The following is a 25,796-nucleotide window of genomic DNA, read 5'->3' as shown; positions in this document are numbered from 1 at the left end:
TGATTCTTATACCATTTAAATCAATCTAATGGCAGTGCAGTTTCCATTCACTATGACGAAGCACTATTTTGACATGATCTAATCTTCCAAGACCTCTTCAATTACCCCGAGTTCATTTGGGAACCACATTACCTAATGGTATATCGATATTACAACCATGCTTTCCCAAGGATGATGTGGTAAGCGGATGGGACTTTCAAAACCCAAAACACTACTTTGACTAGCACCAAGACCACTTTGACTAGCAAAATGATCTTACTAATCGGCTATTTAGATATGGAGTTAAAACTCACTAAAAGAGATGCGGCGGGGGCCAAGTCTCTTTGATCCAACTTTAGTTATTTGAAGGTGTCATAGTACATGATTTCGCATGACCTTCTCTAGTCAATCAAGATCCTCTTGATGTCATAATTCCAGACGCACAAAGTAATCACTGGCTCATCATTGTGGGGATTTTGCAATCTTGCTAGATCTCTGTTAGAGAAGGAAATCACATTGCTTACTTCTATTTTCTTGTTCTTGAACATTGGTTGAACATCAAGTACCTCTCTTATGTGTTAGGCCTTTTTTATCATTCCTTTAAGCTCATAAACTCGCTTAGGCTCAATGATCTCATAGATCACATTAATCACGCCTTGAGGTGGACCGTCAGGTGGCGTTCTATTCAGCATGTTCTTATCTTGAGGGCCTAGTCGAGCTCCTCATTCAATATAACGGTCCAAGTGGCCCGCAGCCATCAACTCCTCTAAGAGTTGTTTCAACGGCACACAATCCTCATTTTGATGCCCCTTCCCATTATGGTAGGTACAACGGTACCTTTCATCGTAGCTCTTATGTGCTTCGTCCAACTTAGTTGGCCATTGGACTAATGGTTCATCGCGGATTTTGCTGAGGATGCGGTAAATAGGTTTTTTGAACACCATAGAGATGGCGGTGCGAACCTTCAACTTCCTCGCCTTGTTTTCTTCAGTACTTAGCAGTGGGTCACCCTAGTTGTTATCACAATTTTTATTGCCTTGCATTTTATTCTTACCAACTGTATTAATTGTGGTGGAAGATTTTTTGTTCGATAACGCTGTCGTATGGACTTCCCCTTTGCTTGAGCGACATCTTATTTTACCCTTATAGGTGAACCCTTTCCATTAGAGCTTCCATGATTAGGGATGACATCATGGTCATTGATTCTTTTAGTTTATACTTGACTAGCAATTCGCGCTTGTACAGAGTGATTGCTAGGTTAGTAGTACATTCATCAATCTAATTGAATGTCTCCTAGTATCTATTGTTGTATGACTTCAATGACCCTGTTTCCCTATATGAATGGCCAACGATTGATCGACCTTCATAGGCATCTTGGTGTTTGTCTTGAATTGAGTAACAAACGCTTTTGCAAGTTACGCCTAAGAAGCTATGCTGCCTTTAAGCAACCTCTCAAACCATGTCAAGTCCAAATCCCTTATGCTTGATGGAAAAAGGATGCACATCAAGGCGTCGCTTCTCCTGTGTATAGTCGTGACTTGTCGAAAGTTGCTAAGATGCATGTAAGGATCTGACTTCCCGTCATAGATCGTGAACTTTGACTGATTAAAGTCTACTGGTAGAGGCGAATTCTCAATTTCTAGTGAGAACGGCGTACTTTGTAATCTCGCCAACGCCCTATCCGCTAGTTCATAGGTGATGTGAGGCATTAACATTGTGACCTCGACACTGCCATGCATCCTTGAAGCCAATCTTTTCAAAGATGACACCTTATGAGGTCGTGCGCCTGGGCTACTTCTCTCCACTATGCCTTTTCATCGAGAACAGTCCGCAAGTCTTCTGATCTAGGTAATTCTGTATAACGAGAACACTTCTAGTGAGTACACGAGGGGCGATAGCTACTCCTTTTAGTGTATGATCTTTTTGACCTCGTTCTCTCAAACCAGGAGTGACGAGATCTTGACGTCCTTGACTGAGAGCCGCATGTCTTGATGCTCTTACTCTCAAAAGGTTTTAGTGAAACGCTCCTATCTTGGTCTTTAGAACTATGGGATTGAGTGCGTTTTCCGCGAGTTTCCACACCAGCAACATCTTTGCCCCTCACCTGGCGCTTCAAAACCTCTATATATGCCGCCATCCTCTTGATTAATTCATCTTGCTCCATAACACGGTCTTTCAAAACTTGAGAATCAATTTGTCATTTTCGCCCATCTGGGCTTTGGGAACGGCGATGGCTCAAACCAGGCTTTTCTTACGCGGCATTGTGAGGGTTTCTTTGTTGCAGGTCCAAATCATTCATGTGAGGCGTAGGAGGTAGATTCTCGCACCTCCTATTCACCTTCGGTGTTTGACCGTCGATGGTCGAAAGAGGTAGATCGTCATTATTCGCCAGTAAAATCGTCAGAAAGAGCTTGATCAAAAGGTTTGTTCTGTAAAACTTTTCATAGACAATGTTAATTGTGCGAGGACAAAATAATCGTCACTTGTATAATTCTATTGACCAAACTCGCATTCCTTCAAATGTCACCGTATGACTTGAAATCACAAACGTAAGCTTGCCGACGGGTGTGTGTCAAAAACATCTCCGATGCCAAAGACAGCAAATAGGACAAACAGGGAGAAAAAGCTCTGTGAATTCAAGTACTAAAATTGCAATACCTGGAACTAGGTTAGGCTTGAGCTTTTATAAGTTTTGCATGGCAGAATGCTATTAGGATTCTAACTCCTCTTCGTAGAATCTTGTGATGCCCCAAAAAATCGAGAATAACAAGGAATATATTAACAATAAATACATACTTTATCTAAGTTTACAAGTGTAGGAAACGTCACTAATGAGTCCTTTGGTTAATAACCAAGTAAGATCCTAGGATTGACAGAGGAGTCAATATAACCTCCCTTTAAGGTCTAACTACCTTAAATAGCAGAGCTACTTTTTTGAAAAATCTTAATGAGGTATTAACACAAGGCCTACATAAGTCGACGAGAAAAATAAGGAATAGGTAATTCAAAAGATATATATAGATATATAATAATTACAAAATCATGTCTTAAAAACTCAAAACATATTTACAAACTAGTTTCTAATTCTCCTAGGGTAGCCATACGTCTTCAATGCTTCAGTTTCGCCTTCAACCGACTAATGATCTTCAATGCCTGGCATAAAACACCATGAGCTTTGAATGTCTAGTAAACGCACGCACATCTTGTCCAGTAAACGCACGCACATCTTGTCCCTTTTTCCAAATCCAATACACAATAATGACATGATCATAATATATAGCGGAAGTAATAACCAAGAAGAGCTTATAATAAATTTTAGTTCTCAAGAATAACGGTCAATCAAGCTAGTTCTAGGTAACTCCCTGCAGAATGTCATTCCTACCTAACACTCCAAGCTTACCTTTAGGCAAACCAGTATCTTTTCTTGCTCACCATTCCAGATGCCCACTTCTAGGGTTATATACCCAAGTCGTGTCATCTTGGAATACATGATCGTCATAACCCATCGCGACCACAAAAAATCTCATTTGTGTCCTGGTCTACCACAGGAATTCTTATCTGTGCCACAAGCATTCTCATTTGCGTTCTGCAAGACCACTGCACGGATGACATAAAAGACCGCATTCTAAACCTAAGCCAACTCGAGTATCGTGACACAACTCGTGCAAGACTTTTGTCTTCAATTAGGGAATCCATCCCATCAATCCCTACAACATTATCTCATAAAATTATTTAGATGATCAAAACCCAATTACCACCCCAATTAAGTTTTCCATTGAGTTAAGTTAAAGTTAGAACAAACTTATCAAGACAATAATTTCTACATAAGCATGAGCATCATCAAAGGAATATGGTAAGAAACATAACCATAACACATGGAAATATCATACCAAGACATGAATAAGTGATAATAAGCACATCCATGAAGTTAAGAACATAATTTCATCAACAAAAGTAAAATTTCAAATTTGGTGCACTTTAAAGATTGAAATTAAAGAGACATTTTTAGATTTTTTCTAAGCTTGGCCTTCCTATGGTTTGTAGATAATTTTATGTAGTTTTCAGAACATTTTTCAAAAGTGGCATAACTTTTTATGGATTTTTAGTTATTTAGGAAATACTCTAGCGCTGTCCAGATTCGTCGACTGTTACAAAAATTGGGTTTTCTCTCAAATCTCTCAGTCTATTTCCATTAAAAAAAAATTCGTGAAACCGAACACTTAAAGGAAGGTTTTAACATAAAAATGAGGTTAAGAAGATTTTTTTACATTGTTCTAGAATTTTTGAAAGTGGGCTATAAATACCGATTCTTTGAGCACAAAGCTTGAAATAAGAGGAAAATTAAAAAAAGAGGGTAACCATGGATAATTTTTCACTTCTATTATGATGAAAACATGCTCAATAATATAAATTAAACTTAGAAGTTGGATTGAAGGTGTGCCTTTGAAAATTACGTGAGAATGGTATAGAAAAGATAGTTTTGCACTTATTAAGAGAAAACATAAGGGTGGAATAAGGCTCAATTTTATTTTATTTTTTATTTTTTTTATTTTTTTAACCCAAGAACACCATTAAAACACATATGAAAATAATGTTTAGAACCTCTGAGAACATGCATTTGAAAGAGGAAAATAAAAGAGAGGGTTGTGTTGTAGCTTACATGAATGTCTAGTGAAGTGTTTGCTCAATTTATTCCCTTTCTCTTCTCCTCCACTACCAAAGCTTTCTTTCTTCATTTTCTCTCTCTCTCTCTCTCGAATGTGGGAGTGTGTAGGCGTGTTTATACTTCAAAAAATGAAAAGGGGAGAGGTGTAGTTATAGAGAATTTGGTGTGAAAAGTCCAAAATACTCATTGGTTTAAAATGAATTAAATAGTTTTGGATTTAGTTTGAATGTAATGGAATGTTGGGCGATTAGGTACTTAATTGTGATCTAGTTAGACTTAAGGCTAATTTAATCCATTCTAGTTACAAATACATTCATTGCAAATCTTTGGTACAAATGTCATGATTTGATTTCATGATTCTAGAGATTTTGTTCCAATAGTGCCAATAATTATGGGGGGAAAGGGGATGTGCTTGAACTTGGAGAAGATTATGTGTACTTTTTGAAATAAATTTTGTAGATTTTGTGTACCCCAAAACGAAAACAAATTGAATTAAGGTACATTATATATATATATATATATATAAAGGTACTAATTTGGAGTCAATTTGTAATTCAAGTAAAATGTGAGGGTTAAGGCCTTAATTTATTAATTCGAACATTTATTTAAGTGTAGTATTTAAATAAATTTGGAGTTAGGAATTCAATTCGGTTAAAATTCCTTTATTTTGAATTAAACAATGAATCGTAATAAGAATCAGAACCCTAGGGTTTTGAGTGGAAAATATAATTAGGGAATTAATTTAATTATTATTAGGGCTTTGGAAATGATCTTTGAGTTCTCGGGTTCAATCAGGGTTTGTGAGCTTTCGGTTAGGGCGCAGTTTTTATTCTAGGGTTAAAATTGAAATTAATTAAGGAATCGAGGATCTTTATTGTAACTCAAAATTCAGGGACTTAATAGGGTTTACAAAAGTTAGAGGCCTCACGAATCCTTTTAGAAATCATATTCTTAAAAGATAAGGCCTATCCTTTAACACCCTCCTCATTGCAAACCAAGTGAGATGGCATAACTCTTTGCACGACTTCAACTGAACTACATTTCCCTTACTAGTTCTTCTGACATCCAAACTAGGGCTATTCATGGGTCGATTCGAGTTGGTTTCACCACTGAACCATCGTTCAAACTGACCTCGTCGGTTTACAGAAGTGGTCATCCGATTTCGACACAAATATTGCTCGAAACGGTGCACATCGGGCGCTTTGTTTGGCGGGCGGTTTTCGGTCGGCTAATCTTCTATTCATTGCTTCAATTCCATGGATTTTGTTCCTTCCTTTCTCACACAAATCATAGTACCATACATATATGCAACATAACACAATCACAGTAGCATATTATACAAATCTCAGAGATAACAAACTTTCTCTCACAGACACTAGAAAGAATGAAGTAAAAATTAAAAATAGAGAGAAGATACATATCTTTCTGCCATGGCACAATATCACCGTTATCACCACTATACATCACCGTCATGTACGATTCTTGATCTTCCTCCACAAGGGTTTGAATTTCGATAGATCTAAGACTCGAAGATGATGATGGTTGTTGGGTTCAATTGGTAGATTAGAGAGAGATGTAGATGAAATTGTAACAGAGAGAAAGGGTTTGATGGCTTCTAGGTTTTGTGTTTGGTACATCTCAAACTTGCGAGAGAAGAGGGTAGATGAAAAGGTGAGAGAGATAGAGATAGACATGATGAGGATGAGTGGAGGAGATGGAAGGTTTCACGAGAGAAAAGATATCAGATTATGAGGGGATGAGACAAATCTTGAGAAGATAATCTGTAACCTTAGGCCATCTCCAACGGTGCATCAAACCTTGCATCAGATTTGAAATTTGATGAAAAAATCACTTTTTCTCTCTCCAATGGTTTCACCAAACTGATATCAAATTGAGAATTAAGCAAAACTTTCACCAAACTGAGAATGCATTGGGTTTTTCACCAAAACACTATTCATTACCGTTGTATTTTCACTACCGGATGACCCACAAGATGACAAATAAGATGACCAATTTTGCGCAAAATTTTGTACAAATTTTGCACTGGAGACCGGTCAACCCTGGGGTCGACCCACCGGATGACCCTCAAGCTTGAAGGCATGTTTCCCGATCCAAACCATTGAAGGCATGTTTCTTTTCAAGTTTTTCAGCTAATTCAAGGGGATTAAGGAAAGAGTGCGATTTCTTTTCAGTCTTTTTAGTACCACCACTCTTGCTCTCCTCTTATTGACTAATTCCGCCCTCAACCAGGTCCACAACATTATTTTTGGAACTAGCAGTAGTAGCAGTATGACTCTCTTCATCTCTAGAACCAGGCACAATATTCTCAAGTTGAGACGTTTCTGACATTATTACAGTTGTTAATTCCTTCTCCTCAATACTTGTTCCTTCGTCATCATCAGAGCCAAAGCCAGGAGAAGAAGTGATCCCCTTTCTATAGCTTCAGCGAATCTTGAAATAACACCATTATTTTCATTCCCTGATGAAGATGATGACGGGACATGGTGGTCATCTTTGAAATCATTGCCAATTGAGATTGTGGTGTTGTCTTCCACATTCCTCAAATCATCTTCATCAGGGTAAAGAGGAGATTTGATTTGGGGTTTGATATAGGAAACTTGTTGCGAATCATTAACCCATAATTTGTTCACTTGAGATGCTTGTTTTGCTGGTTCTTCCTCCTGTCTGTCACAGTCTCTCGAAGCCTCCCTATCCACCGGCACTGTAGATTTACAATTATCCCATGGAACATCTTCTTCTTCTGATGATGACGACTTGTGTCTAATCTCAGAAGAAGCAACACCATTGGAACCATCATTATTGGAGACAGCAGAGGCCTCAGGTTTAGCAGCACAGGCTTCGGAATCAACACTAGTTTTTGAAGTCAATTTTTGTTGTGGAGGAATGCTGTTGTCTTCTAAAACATTACGCAGAGCACCAACTGTCTCTCTTCTGGATTTAAGAAGTGCAGTAGCATGAGGAGGGGAAAAAAAAAAATTCAATCCATTAACCGGACCGGCCGGTCGACCCACCGGACGTCCCCAATCTATTTGATGCAACCGTTGGAGCATCTCGTATCAAATTGAGAAAATCACCTTTTTTTTCCTTAGATTTGATGAAAAAAAAGGTTAACCGTTGAAGATGCTCTTAGGGATTCCTTAGGAGGTCTCTACTATTTGCTGTTGCTGACCAAACGAGTAACCCACTGCACTTGTACGTATAAATAAATATATATATAGTTCATTCAGGTTAGGTTTAATGGTTTATGTTATGTGCAATCCGATGGCCGATCGAAATCTGTAGAATTTTGATACATTTGAATCGTTGTCGATTGAGAGCTCTTTGAAATCGTCTGTTCAAGGGTTGGTCCGATCAATCTGGGTCTGTTGTGTCTGGTGATTCGGTCTTGTGAATAGCCCTAATTTGAACAACACGACACAGTGCATAAAGCTAGCGCAGCGTGCAACCATTCCAACGTTGCGCAACACCCAAACTAGCCCGCCTGAGCCATGTGCTCAAATACACTCGGTCGGTCAAACGAAGCTAGCTTGATCCAATATTGATTATCACATTAAATGAGGACAACTAAATCAGCTTAACCTTAGCCTACGGCCCAATAAAGCTTAACTTGGCCCATTAGAACAACTCAGACTGGTCAAACCATGTAACATGGTTAGCCGGCTAGACCTCATCTATATGGGCCAAACCATGCAATCTTACAGTCCATGGGTTTAGGGTTTAGGATTTAGGGCCTACAACAAAGGTATGATTTAGCCCGACCCAAATATCTCGTCACAAATTCCTTTAAAAGGTCAATTTTTTTAATTAAAATATAAATAAATATAGGACGCTTAGGCGATAAATCCAAATTTGAATTTTCTTTGACCAAGGATCCACGCATTAAAACATTAAGTCTATAAAGACAAACTTTTACAAAATGACCAAACTATACGCAGTCACACCCTTTTTTATTTATTTGGATTTACGCATTTTATCTGTTTGTTTCTCTGTTTCTCTCTCTCTCCTTCGATCAGAAACCTTATATCTGGTTGAGACTGCGGTGGCAAAGGCGAGTCACGGATTGAGTCAAGATTGATTGAGTTCTTGAGCGATGTGATGGCTTGAAAATCTATAACTAAGATTGGAGTCATCGGAGAATGTGTCACTGAAACCGCACCGATTGTTGGACTCGTATGATTAGTGACGTTTCGATGAAAAGCGAGACTCAGTTTCAAGGAGTTTAGCCTGTATGCCAAATTGAGAGTGGTGACATCTAGAGGGTCTTCTTTTGCCACCTTTGTAATGGTGGCGACCATGGCGGTAACTTTTACGCCACCACCGCCACCACCCTGTTTATTACAGGCTCTATTGACACAATCTCACAGAATTCATGGATCGACGACCTCATTTTGTAGATCACACAAATATCTTTTTTTTCCCTATATATATATATTGTTTATAAATTTCGTCGATTATTAGCACATAATCATTAGAACATGACTTTTTTTTTTCTTTTTCGACTTTTTTTTTGGTGGCGAATAATAGAAAAAAAGGTTGAATGCTTTGTCCAAATATGGGTTGGGGCACAGTTCTTAAATAGAACAATGGTGAGAAACAGGAAATGATTAAAAATCAAATCTTTCAGATACCAATAATTCTATAACAGATACAAAAGAATCGATTTTTAGATGTTATGGGCTTTAGTTTTATTCTGAGAAATTTTTTGATTGTTTTTAGTATTTTTATTTTTATTTTTTTACTTTGAATTCCATCATTCTAATCTAGATTGTTTATTTGAACAACAAATATTTCGATAGGTAAAAGAAATTAAACACAGAGAAGAAAAAAAAAAGACGTTTAAGGATACAAGAATTAGGAATGGTCATTTTAATTCGATTTGCGGGGGTCTGTCCATACCCGGTTGAATGAGACGGATTTTACTCGACCCGACACTTATGTGGGGCAGAGGTAGATTATATTTTGATCATCCGCAACAGGAGTAGAGTGGGGGCGGGTATTGCCTCTCTCAATCCAAACCCGAAATAATATATAGAAATAAATAATATATATGTATATCTATATAATATAATTAGATATAAGAAAGAAATACTAAAAGTCTGTAATTTTGTTTAAATATAAATAAATAATAATCTTAAAAATTTCACTGTTTATATATATAGAAACAAGATAAATTACTTAGTGTTTAAGTATTTAAATGGTTCATATTTTTTTTTAATTTTAATTTTAATTATTATTTTTTTTGTTATTTGAAATGTGGTTGGGTATCTGCGGAGGCGGGAATAGGGTTGAAAAATTCTACCCGTAGCGGGGGCAGATGTGGGGTTTTAAAATGGGGACATGAGTGGAAGATGACAAACCCGTCTCAAACTCACCCCTTGGCCATCCCTAACAAGAACCAAACAAATAAATCTTTTTATATGTAAATATTATTATTATTATTTTTTTTGGGTGCCAATGGGTTTGAAAATTATCAATATTTGTTTTCTTTGAATTGTGTTTCCTATGTTTTTCATTTTCTTTTACCTTCCCTATTAATGACATTTAACCTATGTTCTCTCTTTTGTTTAATATAGATTCAAACCCAAGTCAAGGCCTGGAGCGAATTGGAGAACTTGCGAATCTGGATGCAAAATTGAAGCTCTGAATAAAGAAATGAACAATGCAGCGTTCGCCACCCTAGACTTCAAAGCTGTGTTGAACAGATCAAAATTTGAGACTTTGATGGCTATGTTGTAAATGATAGACCAATTGAACAGATCAGATAAAAAAATTTGAAAGTGTAAAGAAATTTGTACAGATCGGATGAAAGAGAGAAGTGAATAATTTTGAATAGATAGAACCAACAAATAAGAACAAACATATTCAATTTTTGACAGATAGAGTAAGTTCAATAAAGTTCAACAAATAAGGAAAAAAAAAAAAGGTTAAAAAATTTTAATAGATAAGAAAAGATTTCAATAGATAGGTTTAAAAAAAATTCAATAGAGAAGAAAATATTCAACAGATAAGTTAAAAAAATTCAATAGATAAGGAAAAATATGTTAAAAAATTTAACAGATAAGAAGAAATTCCAATAGATAGATTAAAAAAATTCAACAAATAAGAAAAATATTTGAACAGATAGTGAAAAAAATTAAACAGATAATAAAATTTTTGAACATATAGTCAAAAAAATTAAAGAGATAAGAAAAAAATTCAACAGATAGTTCGAGGTGTAAAATTAAAAACAAAATATTATTCAAAATAACAAAACGTACTTATTACCAAATTATTTCATAAAACGTGAATTTCTCATCAACAAAAAATATCCATTGGACTTAACGTCTAACGCAATTGTCATATTAGATTTATCAACAATTTTCTCAAAAATATAATGGTGTCATGTAATTAAAATATCATATCCAACTCTCTAAATACAAACAAAACTTTGTCTTAATTTTTTGAATATAGTCGAAACAAGCTTAAAATCAATTTTAAGGGTTTGACTTCGTGGAGGAACAACAACCAAAGTACTTGCTACTCTAGAGGGGTTGAATTCGGCAAAGACTAAACATCTCAAATTCTGGGGCAATTGAAGGTTTTTTCAATTGTTAATATAAGGATTTTGAGATTAGACAAGGTTGTGTATATGCATCCTAAATTTTGGAATGACTGAAAATTTATCCGATTGTTAAGCTCAAGACCTCGAAATTAGTTAAAGTTATGTATAAACTAGTTTAGACATCTAGTTAAAATAAAAATTAAAAAAATTAGGTACCATACTGAAGGTTAATCCAAAACAATGTTAATTTTAATCATGTAATATGATGATATTATCTATTTAAATAAGATACTAGAGTTAAAATTGCAATAAAAACCAAACACACAAGACTCTTCCTGTCAAGCACCAACTCAATTAGTATAAAAAAAAATCATTAATCCATCATTTTCAAATACGTAAGTCCCAATGAAATTGCCAACACTTGTATCAAGTTGTTAAAAATAGTGTCCAAATGTCACATTCAACTCTTAAATTTCACACTTCCATTACATCACTGGAATGCTCCAAACAAAAGGGTCTTTCAGATGTACAATTTTAATTGGATAGAAAATAATTTGTAAAGTTTCTTTGATTATTCCTACATGTCACAACAAAAGTAGATAAATAATTAGTGACAGATAATATTAATTAACACGTGAGACGTGGCCATATTGAAAACCTAACACCATTGTCGAACTTTGACCGTACACGTGCCCTCAATCAACGGGCACTGCTTTGTCAGACTTGCATGGCTGGTTTCAGTGTGGCACTGTGATGGTGCCGTCGGCTAATAGGATGGTGCCACGTGTTTAGCAAGAGAGTTTGATTGTTACTGTGAGACGCGTGTGTAGATTGTGACTGCTCCATCCGGACTATCTAATTCTGGTGGGCTCCACACGAAATCTTCTGGCCGACACACAGTTGGTGGGGGTTTTGTGAAAGAGCCCCTATATGTTCTGCTAATAAGTAATATGGTCCTTCAACTTTTGCATTTTTGTATTTTTGTATTTTTGATCTGCCTAATCTTTCCCTTTTATATTATCAATATAATCCCTCACCTTTTGTATTATTAAAATACTTCCTGTTTTGCAATTGTTTTTAATTTTTTTACAACTTTTGTCTTTATTAATATATTTTTTTTCTTTTCTTTATGAAAAAAAAATTGTTAAATATTTATACTTTTTCGACCTTCTTGTTTTTGCTAGATTTCTTCTTCTACAAATTTCGTCATTTTTATTTTTATTTTAGGATCACCTAATCTAAAAATACTTAAAAGGTTTAAAATTAAAAAAAAAATTAAAAAATAGACAACAAAAATAAGGATTAAACTCATTTTACCTCATTATGATTTGTGATTAGAGCACTTTACTCCTTTATAGTTCAAATATAATTAGAAAACTCCCACGGGATTTTAAATTAAAGTGTCACCGTCAGAGACAAAGCAATATTTTGATTTAGTGGGGGCGACATATGTAACGCTTCCAAATTATTTAATTTAAAACATTACTCATAACATGATTAACTCTAATTCATTCATCACCAACTAACAACATTAATCCAGCACCATCTTTCTCATTGAACTACAGTCTCAAAAAATATATATATATATATACAAATTTCATGTTCAACATTTAGTTACATCAACATTAGCATAGTTCAAGAAGCTAGAGGAGATGATTCTAACAATGCCCTACTGGCTTACAAATATCAATGCCACGCCTTATTATAACAAAATGGACTCGTGATCCCACATCACATATGCTCGAAGCTTTCACAAAATTCATTCACGAGCTTTCGTGTTCGAATCAACCCAAAAATTCCACCTCTTTCTCACTAGGGTGGCAAGTTACCAAGTTGTGAAATGTTAAATAACAATAAACTAGATGCCCAGTAGAGAATACATTTAACAAAGTATATAAACATTTGATTTAATTATACATAACCCAAAATTCATTAGTCCACGACTCTTATTCTCAAAATTTCATATGCTATATATATGAATATATATATAGAAGTATATAATTCGTTCCAAACACTCCCACATTTTTTGTCCTCATACAGATGGGCCGGTGGACACCTCACACTTTCCACATTTATTGCCCTCACACGATCAAGCACGTAAACACTTAAATCATTTCCCAGATTTATCATCATGTACGTGGGTACCTAATTTTCCCACACGGGTACCACATACGTCACACAACTTATCATTTCAACAAATCGCTAAATCCATTTCATCACAAGATATTCCAACACATCCACATAAGATCCATTATTTCCAATGATCTTCTAAAAACCAAAATCAATAATTAGGGTTTTGCAAAAGTTTAGGGCTTTTCCCTATACTCTTTATAAATCTAAAAATCATGGGCTAAATATTGGTTTTATTAAAGAATATTCAAAAGTTATAAGATTATTGAAGCAAAACTCCTCTTTTTCCATTAATATCCAATCAATCACTTCATCTATCTGATACATTGAAATCGATACATAATCAAGTCAACATATAGATATACAAGGCTAAAAATATTCTTACCTCAAAGATGAATGTGAAATGATAAAGACCCAAGAGGAAACCATGAAGAATTCACTATCCAATAGGTTCAAAGTATTGTTCTCAACTTGCTTTACACTTTTAATGAAGGAACTAGGATGGATTCTTGGTATATATATATATATGAAATCTAGAGTTTTGAGGAGAAGAAGAAAAGATGAAAAAAGAGAGAAATTAATTAAAAAGTGAGTTTTAAAATATTTGACCCCAAACAGACTGTTTGAGCGAACATTCTATCGCTTGAACGATGAAGAGATTTTGAACATACCACTCTAGCAAACACTTCACTACTCGATCGGTAAACACAATGTCTCAGAAGTTCTATAGGTCTATAGTGAAATTACTGAAAGCCTCACATCTTCGCTCGAGCGATTACTTGACCACTCAAGCGATCTCGTCTGCAAACGGGCAAGATACTGGGAGCCTCGAATCACCACTTAAGCGACCACTTTACCGTTCGAGCAATCTTTCGAAACAGAATATTACAACATATATGCAAACAAAAATTTTAAAATGAAAGTATAGAACATAGTATTAATTTCTATCAATATAAAAACGTTAAAAAAAAATGAAAAAAATATATAAATAAGCATATTTTCCTATATCCGTATTGAGCTACCAAAAAAAGTAATTATTTTACTAAAGTGAGACATTTTGTATTGTGCTCGACGCTCCTTCATGTCATTAAATGCATCTATGATAGAATCAACACTAAGACCTCAAGCAATGTTTTTCTCAATAAATATGATCAAACAACTTGATAGGAAATCATCTTCCATCCTATTGCGCAATCTAGTCTTCATAATTTTCATAACGGAAATTGCTCATTTTGTTGTATCTATTGAAACTTGTAAAGTCAATACAAGGCGAATCAATCAATCGATAAAAAGATACATTATTGACTTTTCTGCTTTTACCAATGCTAGACACGACACAAAAATTGTTGACAAATTTTGGAACTCAATAAGTTTAGAAACATCAACCTTATAGCTTTATCCTCGTGTTTCATAGATTTAAAGAATGACCCCTTATTTTTAAAAAACCCGGGGGAGGGAAGGGGGGGCGAATCTGTATAACTTTAGAATAAGTAATAGAATACTATTATAATTAGGGAGATTTTAAATATCGTAGCTCCCCTTGTCTCCCATATCCGTTCTTATCACTGTTAATTTTTTCATCAAAACTAGCGGAAGATGTATAACACACACTATTTTTTAGAGTGGATTTGATTTTTTGAAAAATAAACTGAAATTAATACAATAAAAAGACAATTTTACTCACATTTTCACCAAACGTAAAATTAGATTAATATGTTTATTAAAATAAAATAATATAAACTATAATTAAAGATTGATCTAAAATATAAATATAATTAGAGATTGATTAAAAAAATATAATTAAATAAAAATAAAAAATAATTAATAAATTTCAAATTGATCTAAAATATAATTAAAATTAAAATTAGATTAATATGTTAGGAGTTACAATAAATAAGATAAACTATAACTAAAGATGGATCTAAAATATAAATCTAATTAGAGATTGATTTAAAATATAATTTAATAAAAAATAATAATTACAAATTGATCTAAAATATAATTAAATTAAAATTAGATTAATATGTTAGGAATTACAATAAATAATAAAAAAATTCATGATTAATTATGAAAAATATAATTAAATTAATATTAGATTAAAAAGTTAGGAGTTACAATAAATAATTAAATATTTAGGATTAATTGTGACCTAAAATGTAATTATATTAAAATTAGAATAAAAAGTTAAGAATTACAATAAACAATTAAGAACTTATAATTAATTGTGACTTAATTGAATTAATATATATTGTAAATTATGCATATGAGAGAGGAGAGAGAAATATATATATATATATATATATATATAGGATTTGAGAGTATTACTATCATTTCATATTTATAATTGGGGCAAATTACAAACACCCCCCTCAAGATTTGGTGAAAATACAGATTTCCCCATAAGGTTTGAGAAATTACATCTCGCCCCCTGAGGTTTATATTTTCATAACAAATTGCCCCCTGAGGTTTTTATTTTCATACCGATTCCTCTATAATTTTCCCTAATTTGTTATGAAAATTTGATCCTCAATGAGCAATTTGTAATTTCTCAAACCTCAGGAGGAAATCTGTATTTTGTAATTTGCCCTTATAATTAACAGTGTTAACAATTATTTTTTAATTCAAAACCATATGAGATAAAGAACCGTGACTTCAAACCAAAAAGGAATAAAATAAATTTTACACAAAAAATAATTATCAAACCTAGCCGTACATAGTGATATATATATATATTTTTGAAAAAAGTTCTTCACGAGCAAAAAAAATAAAATAAAATAAAAAAACATTCTACTAGTAAAAATCACAAAGTAGTATTATTTTATAAGAAATGCGTGACAGTTAGCCCCACTTTTGGTGACAAATTTTATTAATGTTCCACCACAAGGAATTACAAAAAAAGAAAAAGAAAAAAAGATTGGGAGTTCTAAATTAAGAGCTCTAATAGCTTTAATTGATGTGTGAATCTCATTTGATACGGTGTTTTGGCCTTAGTTTTTTTTTTTTTCCACATCATTAGTACTCTTTTAGAACTCTCAAATTAGAAGGATGTACCATTTTTGTTACATAAATCAATATTCTTTAGCTTTTAATACAATGATATTTCTGGAAATATCTTTTGCATTTCAAGTGGGTTCATTTTTTAATTAATTACATCAAGACCTAGTTTACTATCACCGAATATCAATTTACCCTTTATTTATAAGTTTTTGAACAATGTTACAGACCCCCAATGACGTGGCGCGACCACATTGATTGAAAAAAAAATAATAATAATTTTTTTTTCGCCCAATCAAGACCCTACATGCACGACCCCCAGCACGCCCACTGAGGGTCGGAGGCATTTTCTAAGTTTTTATCCCTTAAGTAAAAAGATCGTACAATTGCTCTTTTTTAAAAGGGTGTCAGTGATGTATTTTTATAATGAGTGGTTTAAAATATATAATTTCAAGACAAAAATGGTAAAGTTAACAGTTGTGGGGATTTTGATATAATTAACCTTACATTTTTTTGAAGGTTGTAGGTGACAATTTTAATCACCGGATTTTTAGTACATATGGCCACAATTTTTAGCCACTTGAAATAAAAAAAAAAAAAAAAAACAAAAATTTGGCTTTATCGCGATATTCAAATGGACCAAATCCGTAAAGAAACCCAAGTTTCCATATGACTTGACATCTAGGCAATTTAGGCTCGAAAGCGGCCTATTTCGACACTTTATACACTTAATACCGTGGCTTGTGATCATGTGGCCTTCACATGAGGGTAATAATACCGTGGCCAATATGCACGTAGTCCTTGCCCGGGGGTAATAACACCGTAGTCTATGTTCATGTAACCTTTGCCCAAAGGTAATAATATCGAGACCTATATTCATGTGGCCCTCGCCTGGGGATAACAATACCATGGCTATTTGGGCAAAAAGATGTTGACCTTTATAGTCGTCGGTACCGACTATAAACGTGGGTTTTTATCACCAATCTGATCTGTTAGCTAATGGATGTGCCATGTATAACTGTTTATGAAATCTGTATGAGCATGCGAATCTGAATCTGTTTTGGACATCAATCATAAACCCCTTTACTTTGTTGATTATTCAGTGGGTTCCAGTTCACTGTATTATTTATATATGTAGGTGATCAGGTTCCCTTAGTGATCAAGTGTTCAAGCATCCAAGTCAAGTGCACGTGGTGTCTGTTTTATCTTTTTCCTCTTTGGGAGAAGACTTTTGTTTAGACCGTATAAAAGGGCTAAGTACCATTTGTTTTATCCGCTTTTGGGTGACGCAATGCTGATGTATTTATGACGTCACATATATGTGAATATAAGTCTTCAATTTTACTGTCCCATATATGTCTACACAGTTCTATAGACATCATATGTTTGTATAAATGCTTTCGCTAGCCTCTTATTTTGTATAAATGCCTTCGGTAATCCCATAATTACTAGTCGGTTACGATGCTAAACTTATAGGGACGGATTTGGGTTGTGATAGTAGTGAACAATGCCTTGGTCAATTAGAGCTTTGCTAAATTAGTGGTAAGATTATAAATATAACGAGAAAAAGAAAAAAAAAAAAAGTTATTGGAAGGTAATCCCTTTTGCTATGGTCGGTTTGGAGGCTAATGCTGTAGAAGGTAGGTTGTCTCATTTGTATATGCCTTCTAGTGTTGGGGCTACCATTGAGATTAATTGTATTTGGGACAACTAATTTGTTGTTATCTGGGATGACACTTATTGGTGGTGTTTAAGCATCTTCTATTCTCTCTTCCTTTTCTCCTCTTTTGTGGGTTGAGTTTAGAATCTTACCAATCTTCTCTCATGTGATTTAGTGCTCCTACATGATTTGACTTATTTTTCTGTGTTTACTTAGTTGAGATGAAGCAGTTTTATTATGATGCATTTTTTCTAATTTGCTTTATTAATGTTTTTAGGTATTTAGCGTATCATTTTTTCATATTGATTTTCATTAACAAAGATATTTTTTTGCTCATAAAGAAGGTTGGTAAGTGACATTAGACAATGTTGCCAAGTGTGTTACCAATTACACTAAATTATTAATTTTTTATTAGATGTATTTTTTAATTAAATCAACAAAAATTTAAATTTCTTTAAAACATTAATTATTGCATTAAAAAATTATGTTTAAAAACACTACAAACCCATATAATAAGAAATGTATTAAGATCACTTTGTATAATAAAAACTTAATCATCTAATAATTGTATTATTTACAACTTAAAACAGCATTTAAATAATACAATTAATGGTAACAAAAATTGTCTAAACATGAGCATAAAATCAACTTTAGCACCAAATTAAAACAATTTCAAGGTTAGTTAAGAAATGGGGCATTTTCTCAACCAATCACAAATAATATGAAAAAAAGTGAAAGAAAAAGTTGGTGGGAACTTTGGTGGGGAAGGCTCCAAATAAAAGGAAGAAAGATCAATACAAATGGGCAAAAAGTGGTAAATACAACAAAATGAGGGGTCAATTAGATTTTCATTAATTTCCATATGAAAATTGAAAAACATGAAGTTCCTTTAAATGACACATTTGCATCTTAACTAAGGGCTACCTAAGTTGTGAGCAATCGCTTCAACTTCTTGAAGTCTCCTTAGTCATCCTCTTACTATTATGCATGTGTGGCTTATATTGCTCCTTTACTCAATCAAAAACCATTCATAATTGAGGTTATGCTTAAACCTTCACTCTTTTTGGTATTTAGAACGGTTGGAAATAATGGTTTTATAGGCTTATTTTGAGCCCAAAATTAAGTGGGGTCCACACGTCTTTTGGGGTGGGTCCGAAGAGGTGACGCGTTCCTTGTCGCATGCCGAGTCACACGGTGAAGACGGTTCGTCAAAATCATTTATGAGTGAATGGGAAATTGATGTCGTTTTTGGGTTCATGGAATGAACAATTAAAGAATTAAATATGGATTTCCTTGTAAGACTTATCTCACATTAAAACTTTAAGTGAGCTTTTGTGAGTATATAAGCTCTAGGTGTATAACATTGGGTTGGGCCCCAAGGGGCACCCGAAGTTTGTCGAAGGGAGGGGTTATGGACAAAGTGAATCTTGTCTCAAACCACCACGCGTGCCGCCGCCAGCCGACTATGCCGGGTGCAGTTGTGGGTTTTGGATAAAACTAACAGATTTGTTGCAGTTGGAAGCATAGAAGTCAAGTGATCTGTTTGGGTCTATTTATAGCAGACCATTTCAGCAGTCAAGTGATTTAATTTGTGAAGATCATTGTATCGTGGGAGATAGACGTCTTTTATCCGTAAACACTGTAGCGGGGCGAATCCGTCTTAAGGACAGAGTGTTACACACTCGACTTGATCTTTTATTACTTTTACATATCGGTAAAATAAATTCTATAAGTAATTTATTTTTATTTATTTGATTTTTTTCAAGTAATTTATTTTATACAGAAGATTGTTCCAACAAAAACTGTAAAAAAATTTAAAATAAAATAAATTGTTCAATAAGCAAACACAAGTATTTATGCAACGGGAAAACGTGAAGAGCAGAATCTAAAGTAACAAGAACAAAATAATTCTTCGACAAATCTATTAGTGGTAAGATTTAAATATAAGGAGAAAAAAAAAAAAAGTTATTGGAAGGTAATTCGTTTTGCTGTGGTCAGTTTGAAGGCTAATACTGTAGAAGGGTGTAGGTTGTCTCATTTGTAAATGCTTTCGAGTGTTGGGGCTACCATTGAGATTAATTGTATTTGGGACAACTAATTTGTTGTTATCTGGGATGACACTTATTGGTGGTGTTTAGCATCTTCCATTCTCTCTTCCTTTTCTCCTCTTTTGTGGGTTAAGTTTAGAATCTTACTAATCTTCTCTTGTGATTTAGTCAGTTTTATTATGATGCCTTTTTTCTAATTTGCTTTATTTATGTTTTTAGGTATTTAGCGTATCATTTTTTTCATATTGATTTACATAAACAAAGATATTTTTTTGCTCATAAAGAAGGTTGGTAAGTGACATTAGACAATGTCGCCAAGTGTGTTAACAATTACACTAAATTATTAATTTTTTATTAGATGTATTTTTTAATTAAATCAACAAAAATTTAAATTTCTTTAAGATATTAATTATTGCATTAAAAAATTATGTTTAAAAACACTACAAATCCATATAATAAGAAATGCTCGATTGTATTAAGATCACTTTGTATAATAAAAACTTAATCATCTAATAATTGTATTCGTGGTTGGAATGAGTTTGTCAAAATGTACTATTTACAACTTAAAATAGCATTTAAATAATACAATTAATGGTAACAAAAATTGTCTAAACATGAGCATCAAATCAACTTTAGCACCAATTTAAAACAATTTCAAGGTTAGTTAAGAAATGAGGCATTTTCTCAACCAATCACAACTAAATAACATGAAAAAAAAAGTGAAAGGAAAAGTTGGTGGGAACTTCGGTGGGGAAGGCTCCAAATAAAAGGAAGAAAGATCAATACAAATGGGCAAAAAGTGGTAAATACAACAAAATGAGGGGGTCAATTATCCATATGAAAATTGAAAAACATGAAGTTCCTTTAAATGACATATTTGCATCTTAACTAAGGGCTACCCAAGTTGTGAGCTATCACTTCAACTTCTTGAAGTCTCCTTAGTCATCCGTTTACTATTATGCATGTGTGGCCTATATTGCTCCTTTACTCAAGCAAAAACCATCCATAATTGAGGCTATGCTTAAACCTTCGCTCTTTCTTCCTCCTATTCTCTTCATAATTTTGTCCTTGTTCTCTACTGCAACCCACATACCTACAACCTTGACATGTTGAATAATGATCAAAGGGCACTTGTTCCTACCACAAGTGGAATAGATCAAGATCTTGAAGATCAAGATCATCATGATGATGAACAACCCATCAGGGACATCCATGCCCTGACCCCACCTCACCCCCAACCACTAGCCAACCGCACCACTCGCCGGAGAGAAACTTGGGAAACAAGCAGCCATAGATCATCATCACTATCCATGGCAAGTGAAGGAGCATCAGGTGAGAACTTCACATCAATGAGCAGAGAGTTCAGTGCCTTAGTCCTAGCAGGATCAACCTTGGGGAACGATGGAAGTAGTCATGAAAATGAGAATAATGGGAATAATAGCCTTTTGGCTAGGATTGGAGAAGATCATGAAATGCATGAGGAGACAAACCCTTTGGCTATAGTACCTGATCACAGCCCTTTGGACCCTCTACCATCACCGAGGCGTGCTATTAATAGTGGGTCGGTGGCGATTACTGGAAATCATAGCGAAGTTTCAGTGCAGAGAGTGAAGAGGGAGGAGGTGGAGACGAAGATATCGGCATGGCAGACTGCGAAGATTGCGAAGATTAATAACAAGTTTAAGAGGGAGGATGCCATAATTAATGGGTGGGAGAGTGAGCAGGTACAGCAGGCAACTTCATGGATGAAGAAAGTTGAGGTAATTCATTAATACTATTAAAATTAAAATTAAAATTAATTTCCACTCCTTGATGCATATATATGTTAATTGTTCCTTTTCTTTTTATTAATATGTTTATGTATAGGTATAGTTAACTTAGCTCATATATATGATTCTCAGTCATGATAATGGTGAGGTGGGTTCAGATTGATGAACTGTTGGGCTGCAAGTATCACTATCTTCCTTCTTTTTTTCTTTTTTAATTTTTTTTCTTATAACATTTTAATTTCCATTTTACTTCTAAAGTATTTCTCTATCTTTGACAATTTCAATACATTTCCATCTTCTTTAAACATTTCCATTTTCATTTTGCTTCTAAAAGGACAAAAAAAAAAAAAAAAAAAAAAAAAAAAAACACGGGCTGCACGCCTTTAGAATCCCTATGTGATTTGAAGTTTTTTGGCTTTTCTGTTTTGCTTAAAACAAAAAGGGGGAAAAAAAAAAGTATTATTTAATTGTTATTAGGGTTCAAATCATGATTTGGTGAGCAAGCTTCAAAGATTGGATCTTTTATTGTTTGATATATTGTCCCAATACGATCAGAATCAAAGAAATTTATCATGTAAGAAAGAAGAAATTTGAGATCGGGAACTGGAGTTCCTTGGTAGGTTTCAAGTGACCAAACCACTTGGGCCATAACTAAATTGAATATATTTGCAACTATATATTGAAGAATTAATTTGTTTGTTCACAACTCTTACAATTTACTAGCAAGGTCAATGACTGCTTCACTAACACAAGGAGTGGTGTATTGTGTGGTTGAGATTTAATGTTAAAAAATTGATGTGACTTGTCATTAAATCTCAACCACACAATGCACTATTCTAGGAAACTCTTGGAAAAAAAAACTCTAGAGGATCCTTGCTCGCATAACTAGGCGCTGATCAACTATATCACCTAATTGATTCCCTTGAGCTTTTAAATTTTTTTTGAAAAATCAAATGATGGATGAAACTTATTAACACGATTATGATATATGAAATGATAAATTATTTTTAGTATATAAATATTTAATTTTTAAATTAATGTGTATTAGTAGCTCAATTGTCAACATTCCCCTCACACAAATATTTGTCTTTTGCCAAGGGCTTCTAGCCCAACATCAGAGGATAAGGTCAGGGTGTGAAAGCTTCTAAATTTCTATCCACCTACTTTGTCACTTAGCGACTCTCACTCTTACGTATCTTTTTGATCTTAACTGTGTATATATATATATATTTCTTTCGTTTTTGAGAAAAACTAAAGCATCTTTCTTTTTTGGGTGAATTAGCATCTTTCTTTCTTTTTATTTTTTCTTTTCCCTTGTTTTCATTTATTGAAGGACAAGGAATTTTGGAATCAAGATTATCTAGTATGATTGTTTGAATTTGTTCAAAAAAAAGAAAAAAAAAACAAAAAACAAACAAACAGACAAATAAAGTATGATAAGTTTGAAAAGTCATCCTTTGGCCAATTAAGGCAACTTTTTTTTTTTTTGGTTACACTTATCGTAAATATAAACGTGTCACACATGCAATCTACTCTCTCTCTCTCAAATTATTTGTTTGGTGAAAAAAACAAGTTAAACACAATATATTTTTGTACTAAATTTTTTAATTTTTTTTTCAATTGAAAGATTTCATTAAGTACTTTCAATGTGTTAAAAAAATACAAATTAACACTAAAAAAATATATTATTTTTAAATTCTCATTTTCCATACTAAACAAACAATTTGAGACAGAGGGGAGTACGATTTCAAATAATATCACATTCTGTTTTAGAAAATTAGTAAAAAGTTAACTCTTTTGACTTTTTTGTATAAAAAAATAGAAATGTGATGTTACCTAAAAAAGCTAAAAAACTAAAAAAAAAAATTAAAAAGCCAATCTTCACAAATTATTAACTGCAGTTTATGTTTATATATATATATATTTCCTAGACTTAAAATGGTTTGAGACCTCTGATCACACAAACTTGTTATGGGCCAATCCAATGATTTACATGAAAATTGTACTTTAATACTTTTAACAAATTTGTTAGAAGGAAGAATAAAAAAAGGAGTACTTGTTTTTATAGTTTTTTTCCCCTGATTTTCATACACATTTGGCATGTTTATTTATTTTTTTCTGATTTTGTACCAAAAGTGAATTCTAAAACAAAAGCATCTTGTTAATTTCCAAAAAAATTGTTCTCTCATCTAGTTTGTCAACTTTTGTTGTTCTAAGTTATTCCTCTGTAATGCATTTTTTTTTAAAACTTTCCAATCACCCTTTGACTTCCACTAATCACATTTTACCCAAACTTTATGTGAAAACCAAAGGATAATTGTAACACAATTTTTCGGTATTTCATTTTGGTAAGCCCAAAAAAGTCAGAAATTCTAATGTGGCCGCATGCTTGTGCAATGCACAATGTCATCTGGTCATTTCATCCTTATTTTTCTGAAAAATTGTCACCCTTATTATTGGGTGGGCACACAGTCACGTTGTCTTTCCGAAACAACGGATAATTTCTCCAAAAACATAATAATGTTGTGGTTTTGAAAAAAAAAGAAAAAATAATATAAAGATTTTTTTCTTTTCTTTTTTTTTTTTTTTTTTTTTTTTGAACAGAGGAAGCTGGAGGAGAAAAGAGCAAGAGCATTAGAAAAGATGCAGAATGAGGTAGCAAAAGCACACAGGAAAGCAGAGGAAAGGAGGGCATCAGCAGAAGGCAAGAGGGGAACCAAAGTGGCTAAGGTCCTTGAAGTTGCCAACTTGATGAAAGCTGTTGGCAGACCTCCTGCTAAGAGGTCCTTCTTTTAAGCCCCACCCCTATACCCTATAAATTTCATAAGATTTTCCATGTTATATATATGGACACATGAATAATAAGCAATACCCACAGTTAAAGGGTCCCTCCATCTTTTGAACTATAGGGTACCCTACATCAAGTGTGGGCATCCAGGAGTCGTACCTTAAAAACTTTTTCAGTGTTTTTTTGTTAAGGTTTTTGAGTGCATTCAAGGGTTGTGATGTTGTGTAATGCTGCACTGTGATTGATCTCAACAGAGGAACTGATGATGATGATGTACAAACAGAATTCAAAGTGTGCTAGAGTCTTGAGAGGGTGTGTATGGTTGATGGTGTTGAACCAATTTTTATGGTCTTGTACAGTTCTATTAATTATATTATGAATACAATACCTTAAAGCTTTAAGATCTGCAGCTTTTTACATCTGCTACACATAGAATTCATTTGTAACATCTATGCACTTTGATAAAAACAGTTAGGGCTAGGTTGATTGTGTTTTTCATTATGTTTCAGAAAACACATTAAACTTGTTTGACGAACTATTTTTCTATTAAAAAAAAAAACCCACTTTTTAAAAAGCATCAAAAGTTGATTTCAAATGTTCGAGAACTGTTTTCGGATGAACTTTTCATTCTTTCAATTTCCGAAAGCATGAAAAATGAAAAGAAAGAAAATGAAACAGAACCGAACAGACAGACCCTTGCTGTGTTTCTATCACTTGCAGTCAGAAAACAGAGAAGTGCACAATAATAGTAATAGCTAATAACAGAACAGTCTACAATTACATATTCTTCCCCTGGTATCACTTATGAGCATCTCTGTACTGTCAAACTACATTTATTCACACACCAATATTTCAATAATTAATGCTGAGTTTAGGTTGTGAACTTGCAAGTTATAATCTATAATTGGTTTTGTCAAGAGAAGGAAAATCATTTTCCCATAAGCTTCGCGCTTACTGTTAATATTCTTGGTTCATGTGTTTTTCGTCTCCTTTCTTTGTCCCAACCCTTTCAAGATCAAGGGTCGGAAAGGTAACCTTAGAATTCTTCTAGCATGCTATGGTTTAGTTGTTAGAAGCTGCAATTAAACAATATTTTTCTAGTTTCACAGAGAATACAAGACGGTGCCTTTTTTCCTTTTTCTTTTTCTTTTGTGCGGGGGTGGGGGGAGAGGGTGAAGAGCAATTATTGCAAAATTGTTA

The 25,796-nt window shown here is 33.7% G+C and overlaps 1 protein-coding gene across 1 annotated transcript; it reads left to right on the top strand.

Moving 5' to 3' along the window:
- Window positions 1-20,712: 20,712 nt before the first annotated feature.
- On the top strand, window positions 20,713-25,001 carry LOC114305961 (remorin 4.1). Its single transcript, XM_028251114.2, has 2 exons — window positions 20,713-21,799; window positions 24,413-25,001. The coding sequence occupies exons 1-2, from the start codon at window positions 21,146-21,148 to the stop codon at window positions 24,602-24,604; spliced, it is 846 nt and encodes a 281-aa protein (XP_028106915.2). The 5' UTR covers window positions 20,713-21,145; the 3' UTR covers window positions 24,605-25,001.
- The last annotated feature ends 795 nt before the right edge of the window (window positions 25,002-25,796 follow it).

Source organism: Camellia sinensis, chromosome 12, assembly GCF_055761805.1.
Source record: "Camellia sinensis isolate YWXY chromosome 12, ASM5576180v1, whole genome shotgun sequence".
Classification (NCBI taxonomy): domain Eukaryota; kingdom Viridiplantae; phylum Streptophyta; class Magnoliopsida; order Ericales; family Theaceae; genus Camellia; species Camellia sinensis.
Note: the sequence above shows the minus strand (reverse complement) of the source record. Positions and strands in the feature narration are given on the sequence as shown.